General features: G+C 41.0%; 2 protein-coding genes across 17 annotated transcripts in view; one reads left to right on the plus strand and one right to left on the minus strand.

Moving 5' to 3' along the window:
• The window catches only part of CDK14 (cyclin dependent kinase 14), a 573,947-nt gene extending 552,914 nt beyond the window's left edge, over positions 1 to 21,033 (plus strand). For 2 of the 3 annotated variants that reach the window (XM_059933793.1, XM_059933794.1), the window contains one exon: positions 17,638 to 21,033. The gene's annotated coding sequence lies outside the window, so the exon portion shown is untranslated. Of the gene's footprint in view, positions 1 to 5,892; positions 5,999 to 17,637 lie in introns of all 3 variants that reach the window. The other variant, XR_009505030.1, reaches the window with a different exon arrangement.
• Positions 1 to 26,601, minus strand: part of MTERF1 (mitochondrial transcription termination factor 1) — a 589,841-nt gene that overhangs the window by 38,581 nt on the left and 524,659 nt on the right. For 11 of the 14 annotated variants that reach the window (XR_009505037.1, XR_009505036.1, XR_009505035.1 and 8 more), the window contains one exon: positions 24,687 to 24,799. The exons of 2 other annotated variants lie outside the window; for them this stretch is intronic. Coding sequence is in view for 1 of the 12 variants with exons in the window: in XM_059933798.1 (XP_059789781.1) it covers positions 24,687 to 24,799 (113 nt within the window). In the remaining 11 variants the exon portion in view is untranslated. Of the gene's footprint in view, positions 1 to 16,042; positions 17,656 to 24,686; positions 24,800 to 26,601 lie in introns of those variants that run through there. One more of the 14 variants, XR_009505040.1, reaches the window with a different exon arrangement.

A 26,601-nucleotide genomic window follows, 5' to 3' on the forward strand; every position in this document is an offset into this window, starting at 1 on the left:
AATTAAAGCATTTTAAATTTGAAGGGTTCATCTTTAATTTAGTAATAACCAAATTTTAGTGCCTAAAAGTGTGTACTTATTTGATTTTCTTTCTTCATACATGTGTCTTATGTGTTTGTAGTTAAAGAGGTTGAGCAACATTTGACATTCGTGATTATTTTCTATTTAGATATCATAGCTCTCTTTTTCATCTTTATCATTTCATTTTTCATTATTAATGCATTGAAAAGATATTACCAAAAAAAAAATCACAAAATAATTCAATTTCAATATAGAATGTGAAGCAGGAAATATATTTTACTTCTTCCTTCCTTTTCTGAACAATTTTCTCTTAAACACAAGGATATTTAGCAAGGCTTTAAACAGTGCTGAAAAAGTTTAGTTTTTCATTGCAGTTGCCAAATATTAACCATCTCACCAACTCACAGTTATGCAGCAGTTATTCATCACATTGTGTGTATGTTAATTATACAAATAATAAGTTATTTATCCAATAATTAAATTTCAATAATAAAACTTTCTTATTGGAAAGTATTCAAATAACACAAAGGAATATCTAGTAAAACTTTAAAATTCCCAACCTGCAGAAAATCTTGATCTCCTTCCAGAGGTAGCTACTATTAATAGCTGGTATATATCATTCCAGATGCTTTTTGATATACATAACATTTCATGCTTATAATTTCAAAGAATACCATTACTTAAATTTTACTCAGATTCAAATTATATGAAATTCAAGTTACCCAACCTGAGAGTGATATTCATATGAGAATTCCAATTTTTGCACCAGGTATCTGGCAACTTTCCTATTGCTAGCAGGAAGAAATACAAGCAAAAATAGAATACTGTAAAGCTTGACAGACGTATCCAGTGCTAGTATTCATTTTTTAATATAAAAGCATGTATTTTCTTGTATGGCTTGTGGTATTTTTCTCTTTACCTTATCAAATTCTGTTCTATTGCTTTTCAGAATTGAGTCTTCTCTCCTGCCCACATCATTTAAGAGTTACTACCATTACAATACAGTAGAAAGAGTATGGAATTTGGAGTAATAAAATCTGGTACAAGTTCCAACTTTGCCACTTACTAGCTGTGAGTCCTTAAGTAAATTATGTGTATTCTCTACCCCTTATTTTCCTCATTGGAATAAGGAATGGCAAACCAACTACCTCACTAGGATTGTTTTGAAGAGTAGAGACTTGTAATCCAAACTAGACATGATAAGCATTGTGTCATTCAGGATGGACTAAGTTTTGCTGTGGCTTAATATAACAAACGTTTATTTCTTGTTGACACTGTATTGTCCATATGAGTCATGAGAGGCTCTGCTCAGGGATGCAGGGTAACAGAGGCTGCATCTCTCTACAGTCTTCCTCAGCCACCTTGGCAGGGGGAAGAGACCTGGCAAGAGGAATACTGGTCCTTAAGGCAACCACATGGATATGTACATCTCATTGGTCCGAGCAGGTGGAATGGCCATGCCTAACTGCCATTCCACCCAGGATCCAGAAGACAGAGAGCTGGAACTTAGTGAAGAGCACTAATGACCACTAATGTTAGCAAACATTAGAGATAATGTAAAGCCTTTCGAGGGAAGGGTGAAAAGTCATTCCTTGTTATTTTCTTTGATCCCAAAGGTATTCAAGAAAGATTTCCAGGGAAGGAAAACAAGTCTGGGGACAAAAATGGGAGCCTTGTGTGGGAGCCAGGCATGGTGAAAAGGAAAATAGGGTGAGGAATTCAACAAGAAAAGAAAGTGAGGGAAGGGACAGCGTCAAAGTGAAGCAAGCTGGGTCTCGTGTGACTAGAGACTGAGCCCCACTCTTCTAGATCTGCAGAGGGTTGCAAACTGCAGCCTAGGTGAACTCTTCCTCAATCCCCTCCATATATCATTAGATGTAGGATGCCTGCCTCACACAGAAGACCTCAAAGCCACTTCACTCCACCTCTGAGCTCAGTTCCTGGTATTGCCTCTGCTGTCTGGTCTCACTGTTGGCGTTGTCTTCTTGTTTCGACCTTTGCACAGCTCCTGGGGCTCTTTATCATGGAAGATTACTACCCAATCCAGGGGTGGCAACACCATGGCCACCAGGCTTCACAAGCCACTGAAACAGTCACAGCAAGGTTTTCTTTCTATCCCCTCAGAACCTTTAAAGAGCATCCTATTTTCTTGGTGCTTTAAAGTAAAGGAAGAAGTCTCCCTTATTGTGTATAAGGAAGGCATGTCAACATAAATGGAAATAGTTTAGATTTCATTATTCCAAGTCCAGTTTTTCCTAAAATTCCTCTACTTTGGCTTAATTGTAGAAGGGTTACAAATCTACAAGAGGGTTCGGATCCCATATCTATATGTTTAGAATTTCTCTGGTCAGAATATTCCTTCAAAAACATCACCACCAGGCATTGGACGGTGTGGGTGTGTATTTTCATGTGTGTGACTGTGCTGAGGGAAGGGTGCATGAGGGAAGAGGAAATGTGAAGCTTCAAAAAAAGGAAATGGGGAATGGTCTTGTTGCATTTAATCACTGGAAAACCATGGTCAAAAAAAATGTGTATTTTTTCTTTTGAAACCCTTAGTCTCTTTATCTTATGCTCAAAGGAATAAATATTATAAAATTAAGCTGTATAAAAGTAAAATTATGTGGATCAGAGAACTGAAGCAATTCTGTGCAGATTCCCTTGATCACCCAAACCAGCGAGCAGATCCGTGGGAGGAGCAAGGTAGAGGGACGGTTAGGTGTGGTTGCTATGGCAACCATGTGCTGATTGGAATAAGACTGAGGAATTGTGATTCATCCCTGGCTCCACATTTTCCTTTTCTCTTCTTAACTGGCCCCTAAAGATTTGCAGTCCTTGGGGGGTCTTGGTGCTACCAAGGCAGGTCACAGAGAGACACCGTGCAGCCAGAGGTAGCTGTCCCCTAGCAATAGCAAGGAAGGCACAAGTTATTCATCTGCCTGGGATAAACAGGGTACAAGTGTAAATAAGGTTTAACCAGAGAGATGCAAGTGAGCAAGAATCATCAGAATGCCAAGCTTCCAGGCCAAGTCCTGGAATGCCACAACTCTGAAATGACAGAACCAAACTGAGGCCATAGAAGCCAGATCAGCCTGTGAAGTGCAGATATAAAAGACCATGAGTTCATTTTCTGATGTTAAGAAGAAACACTGGTATTGACAAGAGAGACAAAGGTTTGTCCAGAGGGTTGGAGTGGGATGTACTTTTCCAACACGTGTTTCTGAGCTTCAGCTTTCTCATCCATAAGATGAAATGCTGCCTTGAAGGTTGCTGCGGGGACCAGAGGCATAATAAATCCTCCTCAGCTGCTCAAATGAGTTGTCTGTGACCCTTTCTGAGGGGGAAAATATGGGTGGCCATGTTAAGAACAATTGCAAAATCTTGGCTGATATTGTTTTTACCTTAATAGGGAAGATAAGGGTTCAGCATCATTGGCAAAGCTGTGAGAAGAGACTCTGAAGATCATCTCGTTAGATCCGTACTTAGGGATCTAAAGAATGCCCACTTGTGCTTCTCCTGTTGGCTGTTGCCGTCATCAAATAGAATGGGCTAGGTTCTACCTCTCTTGATGAAATATGATGCATGGACTAGGTGACATTTTTATTTTGTTTTTGTTTGGTTGGTTGTATTCTTATCATCTAGGGAGGGTGTAGGAAATCACATAAGCCTCTAACCACTCTTAACAGGAGTGTCCATAGTCTGTGCCCCTTGTTCAAAAGGAATTACCTTCAGGGACTTAACTTTCAGGGAAGGTTATTTCCGCTTCAGTATGCTCTAGAATTGTGGCTAGATGATGGAAATGCTGCTTAATGCTTCAGCATTCTGACTTTCCAATCCTGATGTTCTTGATCTGCAGTCCAGGGGTCTATGAATGGAATTCAGAAGATCTGTGAGCCACCTGAAATTTTATGAAAAAAGCTGCCTGTAGTTATATGTGTAGATGGAGTTTTCTGGAGAGGATTCCTTGGTGTTCATCTGGTTCTCAAATTTGGCAGTGACTCAGTTTAAGAATGATCATAATCTGAGTGCTCTGTGTCTGTTCTCTTGTTGGCAGTTGTATTTATCAGTGTTTTGTCCACTGAGGAGTTGGTGAGAGTAGAAAAAGAGGGAGGACATTAAAGAAATTTTTTTAGTAAGAAAAATCATATTCTCAGATTCTGACTTAAAACTGATCTCTCCATTACATAGCAATGGAACAGTTCCTATGCAATACCATTAAAAACATTAAATAATGTACGCAAAATGTGTACATTTTACTGTAAGTAAAATTTACCTGAACACCATAAATACATATTGGACTCTAATTAACGATATGCATATTTAGGGGTGAAGTATACTGATATCTGCAACTTACTTTGAAAAGCATCAAAATAATAGGATTGATTAATGGATGAATAGAAGCATAGGCAGATGAATAGCTATGTTACAAAGCAAACACATCAAAATGTTAATTGTAGGATCTTTGTAGCAGGTATATGGATGTTCACTGTATAATTCTTTTGTTTTTCTGTATATTTGAAAAGTTTAATAAAATGTTGGAAAAATATATGATCATAACATTTAGAGTGCATACAACTGTATATGACACAGAAGACAGAATAAGGATCGAAAGAAATGAATGGAAGTTGATTTTATAACTTTGATATTTATTGATTCAATTTAGAGGTAATTCTTTAGTACACAGAAGTAAATCTACAAAAGTTCAAATTTCAAGTGCAGAGAATTTATGGTCAAGAGGAATTACTGTGACATATCTGTGTGCTTAGCAAGACAGCCCTCCGAACAGTGACCATGATTGCATATTATCCCCAGATTTGGTAGAGTTTACATAGTTTTATTTGGAGTTCTAACACAAAGCTCTTCTTGCCTTCAATTATTTTCTAGCCTATTTCTTTGCTTGACTGCACACCATTAATCTTAGTAATTTTCCTCTACCTATCTGCTTCAGATACATCTTATCTGAATCACCCATCTCTAGTATGTAGACAGGCTTAACACACTACACCCCAGCGAGTGAAAGAAAGAGTTGCTGTGTTCTTCTTTACATTTTACCAGGCATAGGTCAGTCTCTAAAAAATCAACCTGTTAGAATTTTTCTTAATAAGAGAGTACTAAACGAGATGAGATTTAACTTTACCATGTTAATCCAGGCATGAGTAGTTTTACATCCTGCTTGGACCAACGTGCTTAATAATTGATCATGAGAACCATATAAACTCTGGCACTAAAACTTGGGAGGTTACTAATTAAAAAACAAAAGAGTTTTTCCATTTTAGCATCGCAGGCCCGGCGCATTGTGGGTGACAGACAGCTCATTCGAGCCACTGAATCTAAGAGTTGCAAAAGGAGCAAAACCAAAACAGCTTATTGGAGCTGATGAACTGTTTTGTTTTGTTTTCACACTTGTATACTTCATACAGTACACATTATAGTTAATTATTATTTTTCAAGTAAAACTGTGGTGATTTTTTTCCCCCCATGACAATGAAGCAACTAAGTCACTAGATCTGTTTTTGGGGTTTTTTTTTTTTCTTTCTTTCTAATGACCCCAGTGTTCAAAGTCAGATCTTTTGAAAAGGACTTAACAGAGCATCATGAGACGTGATAGGTGCTTAGGGTGCAACTTTAATGCCAACAGACTGGAAAACAAACAGCATAACCCAGACAAGACATAACTTTGTTCTTCAGCATCTGTGTGAAGAGGAAATCAGATCTTTCTGGGATGTGCTCCCGCTCACAGGTGTGGAAGAGAAGATGTCAGTTCCCGACTCACCACATTGTGGGTGGGATTCTGATTTGGGGCAAGGCGACAGGGTATTGCATTGTCTCTCACAATAAGAGCTCGATTCACTTAGCTCCATGCTTTTGTTTCAGTCAGCCACAAGCGGACGTTAAAAAAGCGTGAAGCATCCCTTAATCCCATGAGCCTGGTGTGTGCTGGCTCCTGTCACTGCGTTCTCCAGCTCTGTTGCCAGTGGAGGTGAGAGATGGACCCCAGGCTTGCAACCGCTGTTCTTTGCTCTGCCACCAAACCACTGAGCTGTTGGCACTTTCATTGTTTTATGCCAGGAGGAAACCAATTGTGTTGATGTGAATGTCTTATTCATCGGACATTACAGGCTTCACATTTTTAAGGAGCTGAAACTCCAGGTCCCCAACGTGCAGCCGCAGTGAATCAAGACAAGAGTGCCGTGATGACGTTTTCGAATTTATTGCAGTTGCTCTTTAAAAGATTTGACAGTATTTTAGAATTCTAAACGCCCCAATTTGAAAGCCTGTCTGAGGTTGTGTGCTAATCAAAAACAGTAAATCAATGTTTGACTTATAAAGGTCAGCAGAGTAGTAAAACTAAGAGTTAGTGCATATTTTTTTCCTTTTCCTTTTAAATGTGTAGGCAAATATAGAGACTCAAGTGAACAGACAATTTATCAAGGACCTAAGGCATCTTTCTGGTGCATGAAAATGTCCAAATTCTCCCCACGGGCTACCTTTTGAAAATTGCAGTCCTGGGGAAGAAGCTTAGTTTCTGTGTCATCCTGAGTCCAGGACACTCTAGATATTTCTCACAGGCAGAATAAGACCTTTCCACATTAAGTGCTACAAAATCTGGTGCTTTGTGAGCAGTCACAAGACATTTGAAGAACCTGCTGCATTATCTGATTTGATGTCATCCTGAAAAAAACAACTATTTACCCACAGATTTCACAGAGGCAGCTGAGACTTCATCTGTGTGGAAAGCACACAACTGCCCTTGGTTGGGGATTGCCCTGGCGACTCCCCTGCTTAAAAGCCTCTAAGACCTCCTCACTACATACAGAATAAAGCCCCAAACCCTAAGCAGGGCACGTAAGGCCCTCCACTCCACCAGCCTCCCCTACCCTGTCAGCTTCCCCTGCACTTTGTTTCCTGACATCCAAATATGTGCCTGCCCCATTGGCCACTCACTGCTTTCCAGAGCCCTAGGCTATTCGAGAATGCCCTCCTTCCTCCTTTCTACACATTAAACTTTTATTTATCTTTCAAAGCCCAGTTCTTCCTCACTGCATTGGTACCTCTAGGATAACACTTCCATTCTCCATTTTGACTTAGAGGTTGCTGTTGTCCTGTCGTCCCCTTCCAAACTCTTGAGGCTCCTGAGGACGGCAGTGGTGTGCTGGTAAATATTTAGCAGCCATCTCTCCAGAAAGAGCAGGAAAGCCCTGATTGGTCAATTGTCTGTATCCCATGGTGTAAATACACCTCCTTCCATTGCCAATTTCAAGGGTGGCTGTGTTTAATAACAGCTGGCAAAATTCCTGAAAATTTTAGCATCGGGCTCTCACAAGCCAGTTCAAGCCAGCTTCAGAACACCACTGGGACCTTGCTTTAACAGTCCTTGGAATAGTCTCTTACCCCCTAAACGCTGTGCTTTCCTTAAAAAAGAGATGTTCAGTGTTTCCTGAATTGAAATAGGCAAGCCAGCTGATAGTGTGGCTCTGCCACAGCTCATTGAGTGGGGTGTCATTTGCCACAGAGATTCGGGGGATATTTGCACCTCTTGTCATTTGAGAGTGGTGGCCTTAGCCATCCCCCCCATGCCACGGTGCACAGGCATGTGTGAATTTAAACAGATGGATTTATTGGAAGTGCAACTGAGAACTGCGGTGAGGAGCAAGTTGATGGTCTTGAATCCAGCAACCTCATTAGAACAGAATGTGATCCACCATGGCGTCAATAAAACACTTAAAAGAGGAAAGCCTAAGACACAGATTTGGGAAGATAAGTGACAAATTCTTTGAGGGAGGAGAGAATGCTATAGGCTCAGATCTCAACATCTTTTCAACAAATCTTTTGTCATTTTATTTATTTTTTTAATTAATTAATTTATTTATTTATTTTTGGCTGCATTGGGTCTTCGTTGCTGCGCGCAGGCTTTCTCTAGTTGGGGTGAGCGGGGGCTACTCTTCGTTGTGGTGTGCGGGCTTCTCATTGTGGTGGCTTCTCTTGTTGCGGAGCACGGGCTCTAGGTGCGCGGGCTTCAGTAGTTGTGGCACATGGGCTCAGTAGTTGTGGCTCGCAGGCTGTAGAGCGCAGGCTCAGTAGCTGTTGCGCATGGGCTTAGTTGCTCCGCGGCATGTGGGATCTTCCCAGCCCAGGGCTCGAACCCGTGTTCCCTGCACTGGCAGGCAGATTCTTAACCACTGCACCACCAGGGAAGCCCTCTTTTGCCGTTCTTGATGTGAGCCTTTGTCTGACTTTTGTGACTCACAATTTGAGATTGGAACGTCAGCATATTTTAGTTCATGTAGTAAAGTGCCAAGCTGGCTAGCTCTGTTTTTATAATCAACTTGGAAATAACAGCGTATCAACCCTGTTGTTCCTGTAAGGGTGACCAACTCCTTCTGGTTTACCCAAGTTTTAAAATTGAAAGTCCCACACCCTGGAAACCCCCTCAGTCAAACTGGGACAGTTGGCCACCCCAGTTCCTGTAAAGGTGTGGTTCCTGTAGTGAATGCTATGGGTACTTACACTTGGAATATACCTCGCACGGCTGCTATGCCAGGAGACATTGAACCAGTGACTGAAAGGATCAGAACTTCTTTAAAAGCCCAGTTTATAAAATCTGTTCTCCTCTTAAGGTTATGGTCCTATCTTTCAGGCACATTCTTTATTTTTTTATTTTATTTTATTTTTTTCGGCCACACCTCTCAGCATGCGGGATCTTAGTTCCCTGACCAGGGATCGAACCCGCATCCTCTGCAGTGGAAGAGCAGATTCTTAACCACTGGACCTCCAGGGAAGTCCCCCAGGCACATTCTTTAAATGAGAGGGTAAATGAAAATGTACTTTGGATAGAAGAAAATGCTACATGTGCACAAAAGGTTGCTATTTATTTCTCATAATGATACACGTGTTCCATAACTATCCCATATTTTCCTACTCATCTTGGGTATGAGAGAAATACAGCAACTTGCTATGATGGGATAACCAGTATCAAAATACTTTAAAATAGCCTATTAGGATTTTGTGGGGAGTACATATCAGATAACTTTACATGTAGATAGAGTCTTAACCTCCATGGATCAGCCCTCAAGTGATTTGTTGTTCATTGGCACTGTTCATATTGTGAAGCTGCTACACGAGAAAGAGTTGGTGGGGAGCTTAGCTGGGTGTCCAGTGTCTGAATCCCTCAGCATGACCTTATTGGACCTTCCTCGCTGTCAGCAGACATTTCCTGGTGGAAATGATGTGCTATGGTAGTGTCCACAATGTGTCACTTTGTGACAGTGTCAAATTGTGCCCCGTAAGAATCGATGTTTCTGCTATAATATGACATATGTGTTCCTACGTGTGTTTAGCATACTACCACAGTAAAAACTGTACAGTTTATGGGAAGAAATAGAGTAAGGGGCAGACCACTGAAATTGTATTCAACATAGTATTTTAGTATGTTTGAGCTGCTCTAACAGAATACCATAGATGGGGTGACTTATAAACAATAGAAATTTATTTTTCACAGTTCTTGAGGGTTGGAAGTCCAAGATCAAGGCACCAGCAGATCTAGTGTCTGGTGAGGACCCTCTTCCTCTTCTTGCTATGTCCTCAACATGAAGGAAGGAGCAAGAGAGCTCTCTGGGGTCTCTTATATAAGGGCACTAATCCCATTCACGTGGGCTCCACCCTTATGAACTAATCTTCTCCCAAAGGTTCCACCTCAGAATACCATCACATTAGGTTTAGGTTTCAACATACGAATTTGAGGGGGGACACAAACATTCAGTCTATAGCACATGGCACCCACAAGAGCAGTAAAAACACTACTAAAAATACTAGCACAGTTTACAGGTGAAAGAAGTTTGGTGGAAGGGTTGAGGCTACCGAATTTTGGCTGAAACAGCAAAATGTGCAGAGATCTAGGAGAACTGTACAATAAACAATTCCAAGACAGAGCATCATGTGGCCGAACTAAGCCAAGATGAAATATGTGAGGTAAGTGGGCAGCATGTACAGTACTGCAGACCCCTTCAGCTTGCACACGACTGTGTTTATGTCTCATGCACATGGCTGCTGTGACTTAGTGGCTCAAAACTAACATTAACACGAATTTTCTCACGTGAACCAACATGACTTCTGGTTTATGCTGACACTGTTCTCTGTTTACCAATCATATGTGATCTAGTTTTCACTACAGAAAGTTATCTTAGCTTTGCAAATTTCTGCTGAATCTTAGCTTTGCAAATTTCTGTCTCATGGTTCATGAGACAGATTAAAGTTGTAGATGATCATATATATTGAATTCAAAACCCTTAGCATGAAATTTTCTTGTGCTTCAACACTTTGGACAGTAATAACTAGACAACTTTTAATTTGAAAGAAAAAAATCCACCCAAAATGAAGTCACATCTGCTCTCAGATCTTTTAATTAAAGTCAGACATGAACCCTCGTGTCTCTCTGACTGCTAAATACTTAGAAGTGGTTTTATGAGATTTGTGTGTGTGTGTTTTAAGTTGTAAAAAATGCACACACTGCTGAGTTACATGACTTTGGTTTATTTAAATATAGTTTAGTAGGACTGTAATATATAAGGAAGGTGAAAGGGCAGAATTCTATTTAATTAACTTATACCCACTTGGGAACCAGTCAATTATAAAGGTATGCTGAGCAAATAAAGCTTCACATATGAAATCCTTGAAAAGAATAAGCCACTTTGGTGAAGGCTTTCCTATTCTTAACTTTGTCATTAAAATTATTTCTATTAGCTATTTCAAACCTTAGATTTATATGTATGTATGCTTATGTGTGTATATGATTATATGTATGATTTTTATATATTAGGTATGATATATAAATGATTATATGTGCGATTGAATATATATATATATATATATATATATATATATATATATATATATATATATATATATATATATACACATATGATTTTTTAAAAGATTAAGATATGTCTTGGTGGCTCTTAGAAGACCTAGATCAGTACTTTCCCTGCACACTTTTGGCCTTTATTGAGATAGGACATACTCCCAGGATTGCCATCCTTTAATCTACATGTGGATTAAAATACGACCAGTGTTTTATATTTACATAAATCTGATTTAATAAACAGTCACATCATTAAAATAGAGGATTCTTTTCAATCACAGCTAATTACACATCATATAATGCCTGGTCTTCAACGAGGATTTCAATAAATGTTCGTTGATAACGATGATTATTAAAATGATATGTTAAGTCGGTCTCCTTGTATAAGAAATGCTTCGTTTTGAAATGTTAGACTTAAAGCTTTGCCTAAAAATTTTTAATTATAATCACCACTTTGGCAAGAAGCTTAAAATGTGCAGAGTCGCTGCAATTAGTGCATTGTGCACCCATATGGATGTTACCAAACAGCTTTCAATTTAAAGGATTTGGGCTATTTGAGTGATGGACCTTCTGTTAAGCTTAAAACAAAGCCCGACTATTTCTGCATTCATTTTAATTAATATTCTCTTGCTGGTCTCAAAGACGTATTCTCTTCTGGTGGGGAGAAGCATGATTATCATAAATCAGAAATAAGTTACAGAAGTAGGTTTAACTAATTTTCTACTTCGTTCTGTTTCATCCCATTTCTCCCCACCCCACAAGGAGCTTCAATGCAATGTCAGAACAACTGGAAAACACTGCTTTCAGATGTTCTCAAAGAAAACCTATATTTCTAGCCAAATCATAACAATTAAACTCACAAAAAAATGAAGAAATAAAGCTGTCCCCAGATTTTTGAAAATCATTATGAAGTTTAAAACGTATCGTTTTGAGTCCAACATTCATGTCAAATCTACAGTATAAAATTTGATTATATATGTTGTATATATACAAATGAGTATATGTGTCATATATGTATATATTTGTATATATACATGATATTTTTACTTCAGAGAGGTTTGTAGTTGCCTAGGTGCTTGGGGTTTAGCAATCTTATTTGTGGACTTAATTTTCTACAGTAGCAAATTCTGCTTGAAGATTAATTAGGTACAAAAGATTAGTATTTTAAGCAAAATCAAACTCAAACTCACACAGCCTGGTAGTTTTTTTTTTCCTAGATATTTTTTATGTGAAGTCTTATTAATATGATACTTGGGAAAAAGAAGCTTTCTGGACTTTGTCTTTCACCAAATCAGAATAAATTCTGTAAACGGTTAGGTGTGTTAGTTAAGGCCCTCCCTGATTTTTTAACTATTTTCAAACATCTCCCCTGCAACCACTCTCTATACACCTTCAGAAAGACAATCACTCCAGTGGCCACTGGAATGGAATCCTCTGAGTACCTGAATGCCCAATTTAGGACAACTATGAATGTTGATTTCAAAAGTAGACAGCTAAAATGATCCCCCCAAATCTTCACCGAATGCTTAAGAATAAGAGAAATATGAAAATTACAAAGCAGAATTGTAATTTATCAGAACACATGGGTAAAAATAATTCATCCAATATGTGAGTGGAAAGGCATAAAATCATTAAGTCCACTCTAGAACACACCATAGCAGGTCCTGTTTTTTTTTTTTCTTTTCCAGCATTAAGGAAATTCATTCCCCCTAGCCACTAGATTTGGCACAGAGATACTCTAGTTTTCCCATATTGTCTGGATTTTTCATTTTTATTTCCTTTTTTTAAAGCATGTGATTAATTATACACCTGTCTTTAAATTCCTCCTTATATACCGGTCTTTTGGATTCTACATTTGAAAAGAAGGAAATGTGGAGTTAATTTTATTCTAGTTTAGAAACAGATAAAAGCTAAAGGTGGTCAAATAATATACATTGTTTTTCTTGAAGAGAGGTTAACTATTTTATAATTCTATACTGTCTTTGCTACTGGGAGGTAGCTTTATTTCCATCAAATTGCTTCCCTTTCTGTTAGGCATCTTTACACAGAAGTCCCCCAAACAGAAATGAGCAGATTATCCAACACTACCCTATGTGTAGCTTCACATACATCCTGGTGAATATACTGTTCACAATTAAGGCAATGAAAGAAAACCTACAGTTGTTTTAATTTGGAAGCAAAATAATCACTTCTCTCCAGTGAGGCTTAGAGAGAGAAAAAAAAGGGGGCGGCCAGAGTCTTCCTGTAGAAAAAAGAATATTTTGTGGAGGGGCAGTGCAGCAGGGTTAAAAAAATAAAAAGTAAAACAAACACAAAACCTGAGAGTGGGTAAGTAGGCCAGCAAAAGAGAGACCATCTGATCACATGGAAGCACCCTGAGCTGGGGTACTGGGCTGTGTTGTCCCACTGGCATGTAAACTGCGTGTGTGTGTGTATGTGTAAGGGTGTGTGTGTGTGTGTGTGTGTGTGTGTGTGTGTGTGTGTGTATGTGTACACATAGAGATTTAACAGGGAGCACAGAGGGAATTAGAAAGAGCCTGGCCCGTTTTTAATTTGGGTCTGTTTGCTTGCATTTAGCACTTAAGGGCTTCTACATTCAGTTTGCTCAAAAGAATGATGAAGCACTCCTTGCTTATGCCTCAAATCAGAAATGCATGAAGTGCAGCTGCAGAGATAATACATTTTCCCCAAAGGCTTTGGCTGAGCAAATTAGGTGTCAATGGGGTGCCTGCGCAGGCAGTACTCTCTCTAATTAGTCTCTTGAGCCTAGTTGGTGGCGGGTATGAGATGATCTAATCAATTGGTCTGTGTCTGATGGTTCGTGTAAAAATCCTACCAGGCAGACTCTCTCCCACAGGTCACCCACCTGCACAGCGGGGCTGCTCATTTTCATTTTTCATCTCCTCCATCACATGATGCTGACAGTTGGTTTTAAGAAAATTGAATCCAAAAAATATCTAGTTCATAGGGCACATGGGTCAGAACAAAGTTGCATTATGGGTACCAGCAATCCAATTAATTAATATTTATAGCTGAGAAGCTCTATGTAGATATTTCTGAATAAGGATTTTATCAATAAAATCCTATTTCTTCTTTAAAACATTCATTTCTAGAGAAAGAACATTGTAAAAACAGAAAGCAAGATATAAATGGCATCCGTTAATCTTATGGTTTATATACCTAGGGGTTGATGTGCACATAGATTATAATTTATATTCAGTTTCATTTGTATTGTGTGTGTGGTGCATTTTAATAATCAATTAAATGTAAGGAAGGATTTTGCTATTATACTTTGCTTCCCTATGAATGTTGTGTGCCCTCTCCTTCCACCTATATCCCCACCTGTCAAATGCATGATTACATTTAGATTTTAAAGAATTTTTCTAGCAGTAAACTCACCTACCTCCTATGCAGTCCTTGAAAACTGAAACAGATGCTGATGCCACCCAAGGAGGAAGAAATGACATCCCATGCTGCCGGTGAACAATATTAGGCAGGGTAGTGGGCACAGTTTGGGCTCAACTGCTCACAGAGATGGCAAAGGGTCTAGCTCTCATTGGCACCTCCCTTCTTTTCGTATTATTGGCTCCTTTCATTAAATGTCTGAGCCTAAACCTAAGTAATAGACATCTCATAATCACTCTGTTCACCACTTATTATCCAATTACTATTATTTTGTATTATCCTTTATTATCCAACTCTGCTTATGCCCTGGGTTAGGTACATATGATTCTCCTGGAGGTTACACCCAAAGAATCAGAGCAAAGGCAAGAACAAACACCAGGAATGACTAAAAGAAAGTCTTAAATCAACCCAATAGGAAAGTAACATGCTATGGACGATGGTGCACACATATGGTTACATAAAATCAGATATACTGAAAATCAAATCATTTTTTTCAAATAGAATGTCGAGTTAAAAAAAAAATGTTTGACCTACAGGAAGGCGTTAATCCTACCCACCTTTCTCAGCCTGTAGTGTATCTGTGGCTGGCCACCTCTGTTCCCAGCACTGTGCTATTTCAGCAAGAGCACAGGTACAGCATTTGCCCTTGGTCACCATGCCAGGAGGGAATAACATCTGAGAACATATTCCACTCCCAAGTTCTCAGATTCTACCTTTCCCCTTCCTGTTCATTCCACAACTGTCTACTGACTACCTGAGCTAGGTCTGGGCTATGCTCTAGGGACACAATGGTCAACAAAACGAAGCTTAATCGAGAATATAATGATGCCACCTGCCACCCTACATGCTCCCTCACAGCAAATGCCCTCAGACCACAGGGACTATGTGAAGTCTGTAGTTCAGAAGGTCAGCTTGGGTGCCAGGTCTGCATCCTGCTGATTAAAGTGGTGGAGTGGAGGAGAGCCAGGCAATGACTACTACTTCATTCGGGTGTGGCTGTAGGAACTCCGTGTCTAGGCAAGCAGATGTCAGGACAAACCCTGACTCCTGTTTGGCCAGGGTGGGCAGGCTTCCTGGAGGAGCTGGCATCTCTTAGAAGAAAACAATAGGGGAAAATCTTCATAACTTTAGATTTGGCAAAGGATTTTTAGATATGACACAAAAACCACAAGCAACAAAAGAAAAACATGGATAAATTGGACGTCATCAAAATTAAAATGTTTGTGCATCAAAGGACACTATCAATACGGTGAAAAGGCAGCCCACAGAATGGGAGTAAATATTTGCAAATCAAGGGATTAATATCCAAAATATATTTTTTTTAAAAACTCCTACAACTCAACAACAGACAAACAATCCAATTTAAAAATGCGCAAAGGACTTGGATAGATATTTCTTCAAATAAAATATACAAATGGCTAACAAGCTCAAACATCACTAATTATTAGGGGAATGTGAATCAAAACCACAGTGAGATACCAGTTCATACCCACTAGGCTATCTACAATCAAGAAAAAACAAAAACAAAAAACCAGAAAATAACAAACGTTTGCAAGGATGTAGAGAAATTAGAATATTTGTATATTGCTGGGGGGATTATAAAATGGTGCAGCCACTGTGGAAAATGGTTTGCCAGTTCCTCAGAAAGTTAAACAGAATCACCATATGACCCAGCAATTCCACTACCAAGTGTTACCCAAAAGAATTGAAAACAGGTACTCAGACAAATATTTGTATATTAATGTTCATAGCAGCACTATTCACAATAGCCAAAAGGTGAAAATAACCCAAATATACATCAACTCATGAATGGATAAACAAAATGTGGTATATTCATACAATGGAATATTATTCAGCGAGAAAAAAGAATGAAGTACTGGTGCAAGCTACAACATGGGTGAACTTTAGGAACATTATGTTAAGTGAAAGAAGCCAGACACAGCATATTGTATGACTCCATTTATATGAAATATCCAGAATAGGTAAATACACAGAGACAGAAAGCAGATTCACTGTTGCCAAGGAGCCTGGAGCAAGAGAAGAATGAGAATGAAGGATATAAGATATGTAAATAAAGGATATAAGGTCTCCTTTGGGGATGATAGAAATGTTTTGGAATTAGATAAAAGTGATGGTTGCACAACATTGTGAACGCACTAAATGCCAGTTAATTATATGCTTTAAAATGGTTAATTTTGTGGTATATGAATTTCACCTCAATTTTTTAAAAAAGGGTGGAAGGTTAACCTTCCAAAAATCATCATAGTAAGTGGGGGAAATGAGTAGAGGGTGGAGAGGATGCTGTTTTAATGGTTCTTAACTGTAAGATTGGAACTTGTTGCTCCCTTGGTCAAGGTAGTGCCATTCAGGGGTGATGTGCTTGGTTCCCTAGCCTGCAAGGGCAGCAGTAGGGCAACTGCACTGCAAAGTCTCGACGAAAGGCCACTGTTCCCTGTCTGCCAGGGAAGATGCCTGTGTGGCAGTGTGGAAGGGGACAAGCAGGCCTGACCAGGCCTCAGTGACCTCAAGCTTCTAAACTGAGATAATGAGTTGGTTCTGGGATTCAGTGGAGCTGACGGATCGAATCTCTGGGCTGTGCGACTTGACCCTGGCAGTGTTTCTTTTCACCCTTCCTGGCAAGACATTCTTTTCCCATCCTAGAAACTCAATGAAAATGCTTAAGGGCCAAAAAAGAAACGGAGAGAGAAGCAGAGTGAACATTCCGTCTTTCTTCTTGAACCGTTCACATGGAAGTAGTTACCGAGTTTAAGCAGGCATCATTGGAAATGCACAGTTGTATGCAGGATGTTGGGAAGAGGTTGGCAGTTCAGGTCACGCGGGCCAATTTTCGTTTTGCTGAAACTAGGTCTGATAATCAGCACTGTGGAATTATATACAGCTGGATTTTTTTAAAAACATGTATGTGATCTGTTCTTCTATTTCATGTTCATAAAAATGAACACGATACATCCTTTTAATGTTCTGTATGATGCTACAGGCACTTAATTAAGACCAGTATTAGTGCTAATGATTTGGGGAAGGAAATTTGCTGAATTTCTTTTTCTCTAAATAATCCAAGAGGAGGTTAGACCATTTAAATTCATGGAGTTAAATTATTTTAACAGAAGAAAACGCAATCAGAGCATTTGTTTATCGTATTATAAGGACTGTTTTGGTTAAGGAGACCGCTCTGCTTCCAGTATGTGTGCTCGAGGCCGCTGTGGAAAGAATGGATAGGCTCACTTTGGCCTGACCGATTCTGATGTCTCATGTAATTTAGGAAAAATGAATGATGTAAGATTTTTTTGGTTGTTTTGTTTTTAACATATAACAATTTTCTCTTTTCCTCCTTCCAGGATTAAGTTGTCATCATTCTGGGAAGGAAAAAAAAACATTAATGAAGTGGCCAATAATACGAAGGGAATCATGGATCAGTTTCCTTTCACTCCCTGTGGTGGATTTCACTTACAAGAAAATTGAAGCTGGCAAGACCTGTTTTCTCTGCAATTTATTTAAAACCTTGCACGCATTTGGATACCTTGTGAGTTCCAAGAACTATGTGAAGATTAAGTTTTGCTTACTGATACATGGCATGTATTCTTTTCAGTCTTTTGTGTTTGATTTTTTTTGATTTCCCTCTGCACCGCGGCGTCTCTGTAAAGGTTTTTATGCTTTCACCAGCCATGTCTTAAATACATTAAGACAACACACTCGGTGTTCACACTTCTTCAGTAATGTCTGTACTTGAAAGCCACATAGTGGCATAAAACAATGTGTGTTTTCTTTGAGAGCAGTGCACATTTTGCAACCACCAGGAAGGAAAACTATAGCTAAAAAAACCCCCATGTTCTCTGACTGACTTGACACCTTGGTCCCTGGCCATGGGACCCCACTTGTCTCTTACCTTTTGAGGACATAGGCAAATGTGTTTTTTTTTTTTTTTTTTCTTGGAAATAACTGCACACTTATATAGGATATCGGAATCTGCTTAGCATTTTCAAGCCACATAGCATGACTGTTCTCCGAGCAGGTTGGAAGTGAAGAAACAAATATGAAGCATTAAGAACAAAGACAGGGATAAATCGCTTCCTTTTGAACCTCTAGAAATTGAGGTAGCTTTTTACATGCTTTCTGGGTCTTGTCAACATCTTATTTTTTCCATCCACTTTGTTACGCTTTGTGAGTATTTTCTAAATGGTGAAAAGAGTGAGGAACAGAATGTTTAAAGCACGGGTGCAAAAGAATTCTATCTGCTAGATGAGCCCTGAATGCTGTCTTTACTAGTCAACATTTAAAAAGCAAATTACAAAGCTATCCAGAGTTTGAAATTTGCTCATTTACACCAAAACACCTTTGAACTACATTTTTCTAAACATTCCAGGCTAATTGGAAGGCATCATCGGGTACCCTAACTTTAAGCAGTCTCCAGGAATAACTGTTCGGATGCAGGTTTTAGAAACAAGGCAGGAGTCTTGCTTTAAAGATGGAAAAGGGAAAAAGGAAAGGCCTGGCTTCCCTTGTTTAAGAAGCTGAGAGACCTTGGAGGATGAAGGCGAGTATGTGACATGGAGGGGAAGGTGGATTGGGCACACGCGTGCTTTGATCCAGAGGGAGAGCTGCCTGGCGCAGGTCTGTTCCCGGTGGGGCAGCCTCACTGCAGACCCCAAATAACACTGGGGCAGCTAGGAAACTTCATCTCGAGCATGAAACCTAGCTCCTGAGGACACCAGTTCTTATGGAAATACCTTCGTGTACATTGTTTTACATTTCCTAGTAGACAGGAGGAGAGACTGAGAACTTGAAACGTGTCGCACTTTTTAGGATCAAGAGTAGGAATTATGAGCCAGTTTGACAAAAACTTTCCCTGAGAGTCAGGTGAAGGAAAAGCTTTTCTATAGTCACCCAGTATACCTAGGAAATTGGACCCAGGATTTCTAAACATTAAAACAGTACTTGCCCTGGAGTGGGGTGTGAGTATAGATGTCAGGTCACAATCCATCTTGTCCAGAGTAGTATTCATTGTAAGCTTCTAAGTGCTAAGCGAGGAATTATTTACTGATTGATTTTAAAGAGAGGAAAAGTTATCCAAGGCCAGAATGCTTACTGTTTGCTACCTAGAAATACTTCCCATTCTTCTTTCATACATTCCAACTCTTTGGCAGTCTTTAGAGGTATTTTGATTTAACGTGTATTTACATTAGGACTTCTTAAAGTAAATGTGGAGAGAAAACTTTACGTGCAATCAAAAAACGGCCTTTCCTGTGATTTATTTTGAATTATTCATTTGGGGGAGAGGCATAACTTTTGTACTTAATGAAGTTTAAACCAAGGGCTGATGATGATTCAGTCTTGCTATGTAATAAGCTTTCTAACTTGAAATTTTGAAAATATTTAATGTTTAAAGATTTCAATTAGAAATGTTAGAGTTATTCAGAGATATATGCCCCTGTCATTGGCAGCTTCTCTTGGGAAATGAAACGTAATACTTCTCAGTGGGGGGGGGGGGGTGTAAATCTGTTTTATTGCAGAGACATATGTCTCAGAAGGGTCTCATTTAGGAGGTTTTCGGTTCCCCATGCTTGCCATTGGTGTAGGACATCAAAGTTTACTTTGTCTCTCTCTTTCCTCTCCCATTTGCAAACACCTTCTCCTTGTTTTTTCCCTCCTCTCGCTGAGGACAGCCATGAAAATCACTACAGACTGTGTTCATGAGCAGATTTACTATTCTATTGAGAAAGCCCTGGAATGTTTTGTGAGATTATTTTTATATGAAGGAGTAGCTTGGATTCAAACAGCTGGAATAGTTAGAACATGTTAGCATGGTAGCTGTATCCGTGTGACGTCACTGCAACACAGTATTTTGAAAGGCAACTTGGGACTTCATGTCCATTTTCTTAAAGGAAGAGTTTGGTTGACTTAAAAATACAAGATACATAGGACATGAAAAAAAATGTTTGCAGTGCTCAGAAAAAAACCGGGGGCATAAGGCGGGTGTGGCTGTCCGTCCCCTGACACAAGGATGAGAGGCTATTTCTACCTCCCAAGGGTGACGAGAAGAGTTTCCAGAGGAGCCTCCAGGCTTGTGGAGAAAGCACGGTCTCTTGGTATCCTTTCCTCAGTGTGTACATGATAGCCAGTGTAATCAATACCCTAGGTAATGTGTCTATACAAGATAATCATCTGTGAATATTACTGGTTTTGTAATCTTTGTTATATAAGAGGAAGTTTAGGCTGTACATACTGGGGTAGATTATTGCCTGCCCCATACATAGGAATATGCTGCATAATTGCATATAACTTCCATCTCCCTTACCAGCTTGTAGGCAGAGGAAACCGTATAAGTTACTGCCTTGCAATTTTCTCATACACCAAAAACCAAACCAAACAAAATTCAAGTAAAATAAGCAATCTCCTATTCTCATTCCCTTCCTACAGCAGCATATTTTAGAGGCACATACAAAATCTACATTCTTTCTAGTTGGGAGTGGATTTTTAAAATTTTTCTTTTAGCTTTTTTTTGTATGATACACTGAGATGTGTACTTTCTAACAGGGGGTTGGTACCTAAGAAATGAGCTAGCATCATTCAGAAAATTATTATACTTCAAAATGACACATAGTAAGGAGAATGGAATAATACATGTTGCATATTTGTTACCAATTGTAATTTGTCTGTATTATGAAAGACGTAATGGTTTGTCAGCTGTCACTGTTGTTTTCTTGTAACATGATATGGAATAAAGTATAGCAGAATCTCTGTACATTTTCTTGGTACATCTTGGTGGGTACCAAATAACACCATATACTCCATCAAAGAAACATTGTCTTAAAAACTCTTAGACACAACCATTCTTAAAGAATGCAAACAAGGGCTTCCCTGGTGGCAGAGTGGTTAAGAATCCGCCTGCCAATGCAGGGGACATGGGTTTGAGCCCTGGTCCGGGAAGATCCCACATGCCGTGGAGCACCTAAGCCCGTGCACCACAACTACTGAGCCTGTGCGCTAAAGCCTGTGAGCTACAACTACTGAGCCTGTGTGCCACAACTACTGAAGCTCACGTGCCTAGAGCCTGTGCTCCACAAGAGAAGCCACCGCAATGAGAAGCCCACCACTGCAACGAAGAGTAGCCCCTGCTTGCCGCAACTAGGGAAAGCCCACACACAGCAACGAAGACCCAATGCAGCCAAAAATAAAATAAATAAAATAAAATTAATTAATTAAAAAAAAAAAAAAGAATGCAAACAAGAGACCAAACACACAATGCTCTTGGATGTGGGAAGGAGTGAGTTAGCTGGTACGTTCCAGAAATCTGTTAAACCCTCCCTTTGCTTGATTTGCTATGCCAGATGCAGGTAAAGGACTAGAGGTTGTGCCAAACAAATCTTGTGAGCTCCAAGATCTTCACAATTCCCCCAGCTCCTTACTGACATTAACCACATGTTCTGTGCACCTGGAGCCAATCTGGTTTTGTTTAATGACAATCTTACTAGTATCTTTTATTGCCTCTTCCTCTCTCTCTCTTTTTTTTTTTTTTTTTGCACATACACTAAGATGAGGTGAGTAGGTTACCCTCCATTGAACACAAATCAAAGCCTGAGCGCACTGACATTCTGCCAGAAGCGTTAGTGTTCTCGGAGCTGAGCACATTTCCCTGAACACCGCCTAGTGGGCGCCTGCACCTGACCCAGCACCGCTGGGAGCCGCACTGGGATGGACATTGCCACTTGGGGAGGCCAGTTTCATTTCTGTCATCACCTCTTCTTTCTTGTCGGATCTGTCAGCTTCATAACCCCAAACAAAGCCCCATCGATGGATAATAAAGTTCATACCAGATACAGTCATCAACTTCTAGATATGCTATTTGGTGATTTTAAAATGTTTCTCCTTGAAGGTAAAAATCAAAATTCATATCTCATGTTAAGACCTACGACCCCCGGCCTTCCCCTGCACAGACCCCCCACCCCAGCAGCAGCTACCTCAGGTTTCCCTTCCCTTGCTCCTTTCCTATAACCTCTGTGATTTCATAGTTTGGAAGCCCTCGCAAGCTGACACTCTCACAAAACCGAATGTAAGTGTTTTCAGTTGATGTATATTGCATTCCACAAAAGCTCGTGAGAGCCACCCATCTCCAGCCTCCACCAGCCCCTGCTGTCTCCCCTAAAGCAGCAAGTCATCTATGCCAAAGGCACGTGCATTTCCACACAGCCCTGCCACCACCAGTGGATTCTGAGACAGGAGGTGGCGTAGAGGCAGACGTCGTGGTAGCCAAGGTAGAGATAACAGGCACATTTCTTAGTTAAATGGGAGCCATAAGTGACCCTGGAAACTGATTAGAACTAGAAAAGTGTCAAAAGAATAACTTGTTCCTTGGAGCTGTTTCAAGGGAGCAAAATGTATGCCATCGTCCCACTTCGGTGACAGTAGCGCAGATGCCCATTGCTGACATCATTCCCAGCAGCCTCGGCGGTGGGCTTGACCGCATCCCCGGGTTGATTTAATCCCACGAGCTCTTGAGAAAAGAAAGGAGGTGGAGGGCTGGTATCTACCAGAGGCCAAAGAAATAGCTTGGAGAAACAGTTCTAACTTTTTTAACATGGAAGTAGAGATGACAGTCAACTCTCAGCCCCATAATTGCCCAGCGTTCCCTTGCTCTTTTTCAGCAGGGCCGTTGCAGCTCTGCCAGGTTGGAGCATGTGGTGTGTGCTCGCAGAGGCAAGCAGTTAGAGTCAGGAGGGCGGTCCTCCCAGCCTTGCCATTGGCCCCCAGAGGAAAGAGAAACCAGAGGGGAAGGTGTCGGAGCAACCCGGTGCCACTAGGTTAACGCGTACCGTCGCTGAAGAATGGCGGGCATTGTAAAGCTCCGCCATGAGGACCCCGCCGCAGCCCAGCAGCCTGCTGCTACCAGTGGGTGGTGGCGTTATGGGCATTAGCTTTGAGAAGCTTATACAGCAGAGGGGGCTAGGATAAAGGACACAAATCAGGAGAAAACTGACAAGATTAAAAAAAAATCCAAGGCTTCGTATTTACTGTTCATCCCCCATGCTCTCCGTGTGCTGTATTGTCTGCGTTGAGTCATGCTGAGAGAGAGCCAGGCACAATAATAGCTCAGAGCAGGCTTGCAGCCCCGGAGCCGGCCTCTGCCAATGGTGCTGACTGTGCTGGTGGAGAATGGGATCCTGATAGAGTCGTCTTTTTTCTCCTTCCCTGTGAGACCACCAATAATTACGGAGGGCATGCTGCAAAGATGGGGTAAGGGTTCCCAGTTGGAGTGTATCCTGAGAAGTGACCCAGCGGGGGTCCTGGCGAAGGTGTGCCTGACAGATGCAGACAATGCTGGGGACATCCGGGGACATATGTTTGAAGCAGCGGTTCAAGGATTTAGGTTCAAATGCAACTTAGCTTATACATCCTACTACAGTGTGAAACAATGACTCTCTTCCCTCTCGCCATCTTCAACCAAATCGAATAACGGTACCTTGCGGATCCCTGGGGTGAGCAGGCACAAGTCCCTTTTTTCGGCCAAACATTGGGGGAATCCAGACCCTCTGGTATCCAATCCCCTTAGCCCAGCGGCTGGCAGCCCCGGCTCTCATTAGAATCATGGGGAAGTTTTGAAAACACCTCCACCCCAGACCAATTCATTCGAGAAATATTGAGGGTGGGTCCCTGGCACCGGTCTGTTTGGGAGCTCAACAGGTGTTGCTGTCGTGCACCTCGCGTGAGAACTGCTAGCCTCTTGCCTTCCTCCTGTCTGTCTGCTCCTCCGGGGAGCAGGCAGGCAAACTTGCCGTAAGAGCCAGATAGTAAATATATCCAGCTTTCTGAGCCACACAGTCTCCGTCAAAACGACTCACTCTACTGTCAGAGTGTGAAAGCAGCCACGCCCAACATATAAATGAATGAGCATGGCCGTGCTCCAATGAAACAATTTATGGGGCACTGAAGCTTGAATTTCACAATTTTCACATGTCATGAAATATTTTGCTCTTGATTTTTAAAAGCTATTTTAAAAGTAAAACCCATTTGTAGCTCACAGCCTGTATAAAAACAGGCAGTGGGCAGGGATTTGCCCGAGGGCTGTTGTTTGCTTACCTTGGCTTAGAATGTGCCCTGGTAATGGGGTTAGGCCAGGACCACCCCTGACACTTGCCAGGCCCAGGACAGAGCCAAAATGGAAGCCCATGTACCATATAGCTAAATATTTCAAACTATAAATCCAGCTGACAAAATGTTAAATAAATTCTATTATTTTACCTTGACAAATATGTCTTCATAATGACCTAGAAAAACCAGGGTTGCACTTAGAATTCTCAGACTCCTCTAAGTTCACCAAAACTTGGCGGCGTGTAGCATACATATGTGTGGGCACCCCGCCCTGCCCCCCGCATCCACACTCTGTCCGTACCTGTGGCAAACAGCCCTTCCTTGGCCGGCCCGCGGGCATCAGCTGCATACACTTATGGAGGGGGTTTTTGGGGAAGACTCCAATTGCAGAGAAGATTCCAGGGTCCCAGGCATCTGGAGAATATGAATAAAAGTGGGGGAGATTGGCTCCTGTTGGGCATGGCACCATGGATTCCTCATTCTCTGGAGGAGGGCTATGCTTGCCGAGGATCTAGAGCCAGGCCCTTTAAACATGGGAACCAAAACAGAGCTCCCTCTTGCCTGGGTCTAAGGGCACTGCTGGTGGGTGATAGGAGGCTGAGAATTAGCTCCTGTGAGTTTTCAGGTCCGTGGGGCATTTCATCTGCCCACTCTACTCTGATCCTGTGGAAGCAGACATCGTAAGGGGAAGGGCAAAAAATTGTTTCAGCACATCTCTTGGAATTAAAGGATCTGCTTCCTGTTAGTCATGTGCTGGAACTAGCTGATACCAGGCCACCAGAACCAACTGTATACCTAGGAATTTTGTGAGCCAGTTCTTAAATCATTAATAACTTGAAATCAGATGGGAGTATTTACACCACAGTAATTGGCAAACTCTACATATCAGGGTTGTTTTTTTTCCTGTGTGGTTTTGATTTTGGTTTTGGTTTGGGGTTTGTTTTGTTTTTTGTTGCTATTTTTTGTTTTGTTTTTGAAAGAGAGCCTTTTTTCCAGCACAGCATTGCTTCTTGACCTCTTTCTCCCCAGGCTCGTCCCGTACCTCTCCACACACAAGTCCTAAACTTCCCATTGATCCCTGGGTATCCCAGACCTCTACGTGCCCCTGTTCTTTTGCACACACTGTTCCATCTGATTGGAATGCCCTTTCCCATTTTTCGAGCAAGTTCCCATTAATCCTTTTGAAGCCCTGTTCCAAAACTATCTCTGTTGCCAAACATCCCAGAATTCCCCTCAAAACAGTTTCTCCTTCTTCCATGTTCCCACATCACTTTGGAAATAGTAACAATACAGGCCTTTTTTCAATCTCTATCTCCTCAAGCCTGAAAATGGTGACCGAGGCACAGACGTTTAACAGTGGGTTTTTTTAGATAAATCAATGATTAAAGGATAAATACAGATTAAACAAGTGAGATTGAATACAGTTTACCATCCTAAGAAAGGGTTTAGAAGCCTGCAAACAATGTGAATATACTATTTGTATACTAAATACTATGACATGCAATTATATACAAGGTATGGCCTGGCTCTATGGGAGGAAGGGAAACCACAGAGGAAAAGATCTCCTCAAGGAGCTCCCTGAAGCAGTTCCTACACTTGGCTGACTACCAAAATCACCTGGGGAGCTTTCTGAACATTTCTCCTGAATCACAGTCACAGGGGTGGCAGTCCAGGTGTGTGTACTTTTAAAAATCTCCTGAAGTGGTTCTGATGGTCATCCATGGTGGTGATCGCTATAGGGAAGTTTAGATGCATAACCTCTTAACCAGTCTATTTTCCTCCCTCTCAAGTCTCCCCTCCAACCTCTGCTCTGCTTGGTCAGGCAGAGGATTCGTTGGGAAGCCTGCGGTCATGTCCCACCTTCTGAGCCCACACTAGAGAATAGGCAAGAGGCAGCTGTTTGCATGGGGTAGAAACGGAGCTTGGATGTGTGTATCTCCCATATCCCCACAGTGCAGAGACGATCTGGGATGGGAAGGGAAGGGGCCTCTGTTTGCTATCTTGGGCACAAGGGTGCTGAAGTGGACATCAGGGCGATATTTGGGGGAAATCCCAGGGTGAACTAGACCAGAGCGTCCAAACGATATTAGCAAAGCCAGAGCACCAGGTTATTAGGGACTCGTCTTGAAGCTTAGTGTCAAATGAAGTCAAGACATGTAGTCAAATGAAAGTAGCAAACCAGGGAAGAGGAGAGAAAAGTGAGACACAGAGTGGCC

This window comes from Balaenoptera ricei, chromosome 9, assembly GCF_028023285.1.
Source record: "Balaenoptera ricei isolate mBalRic1 chromosome 9, mBalRic1.hap2, whole genome shotgun sequence".
Taxonomy (NCBI): Eukaryota; Metazoa; Chordata; class Mammalia; order Artiodactyla; family Balaenopteridae; genus Balaenoptera; species Balaenoptera ricei.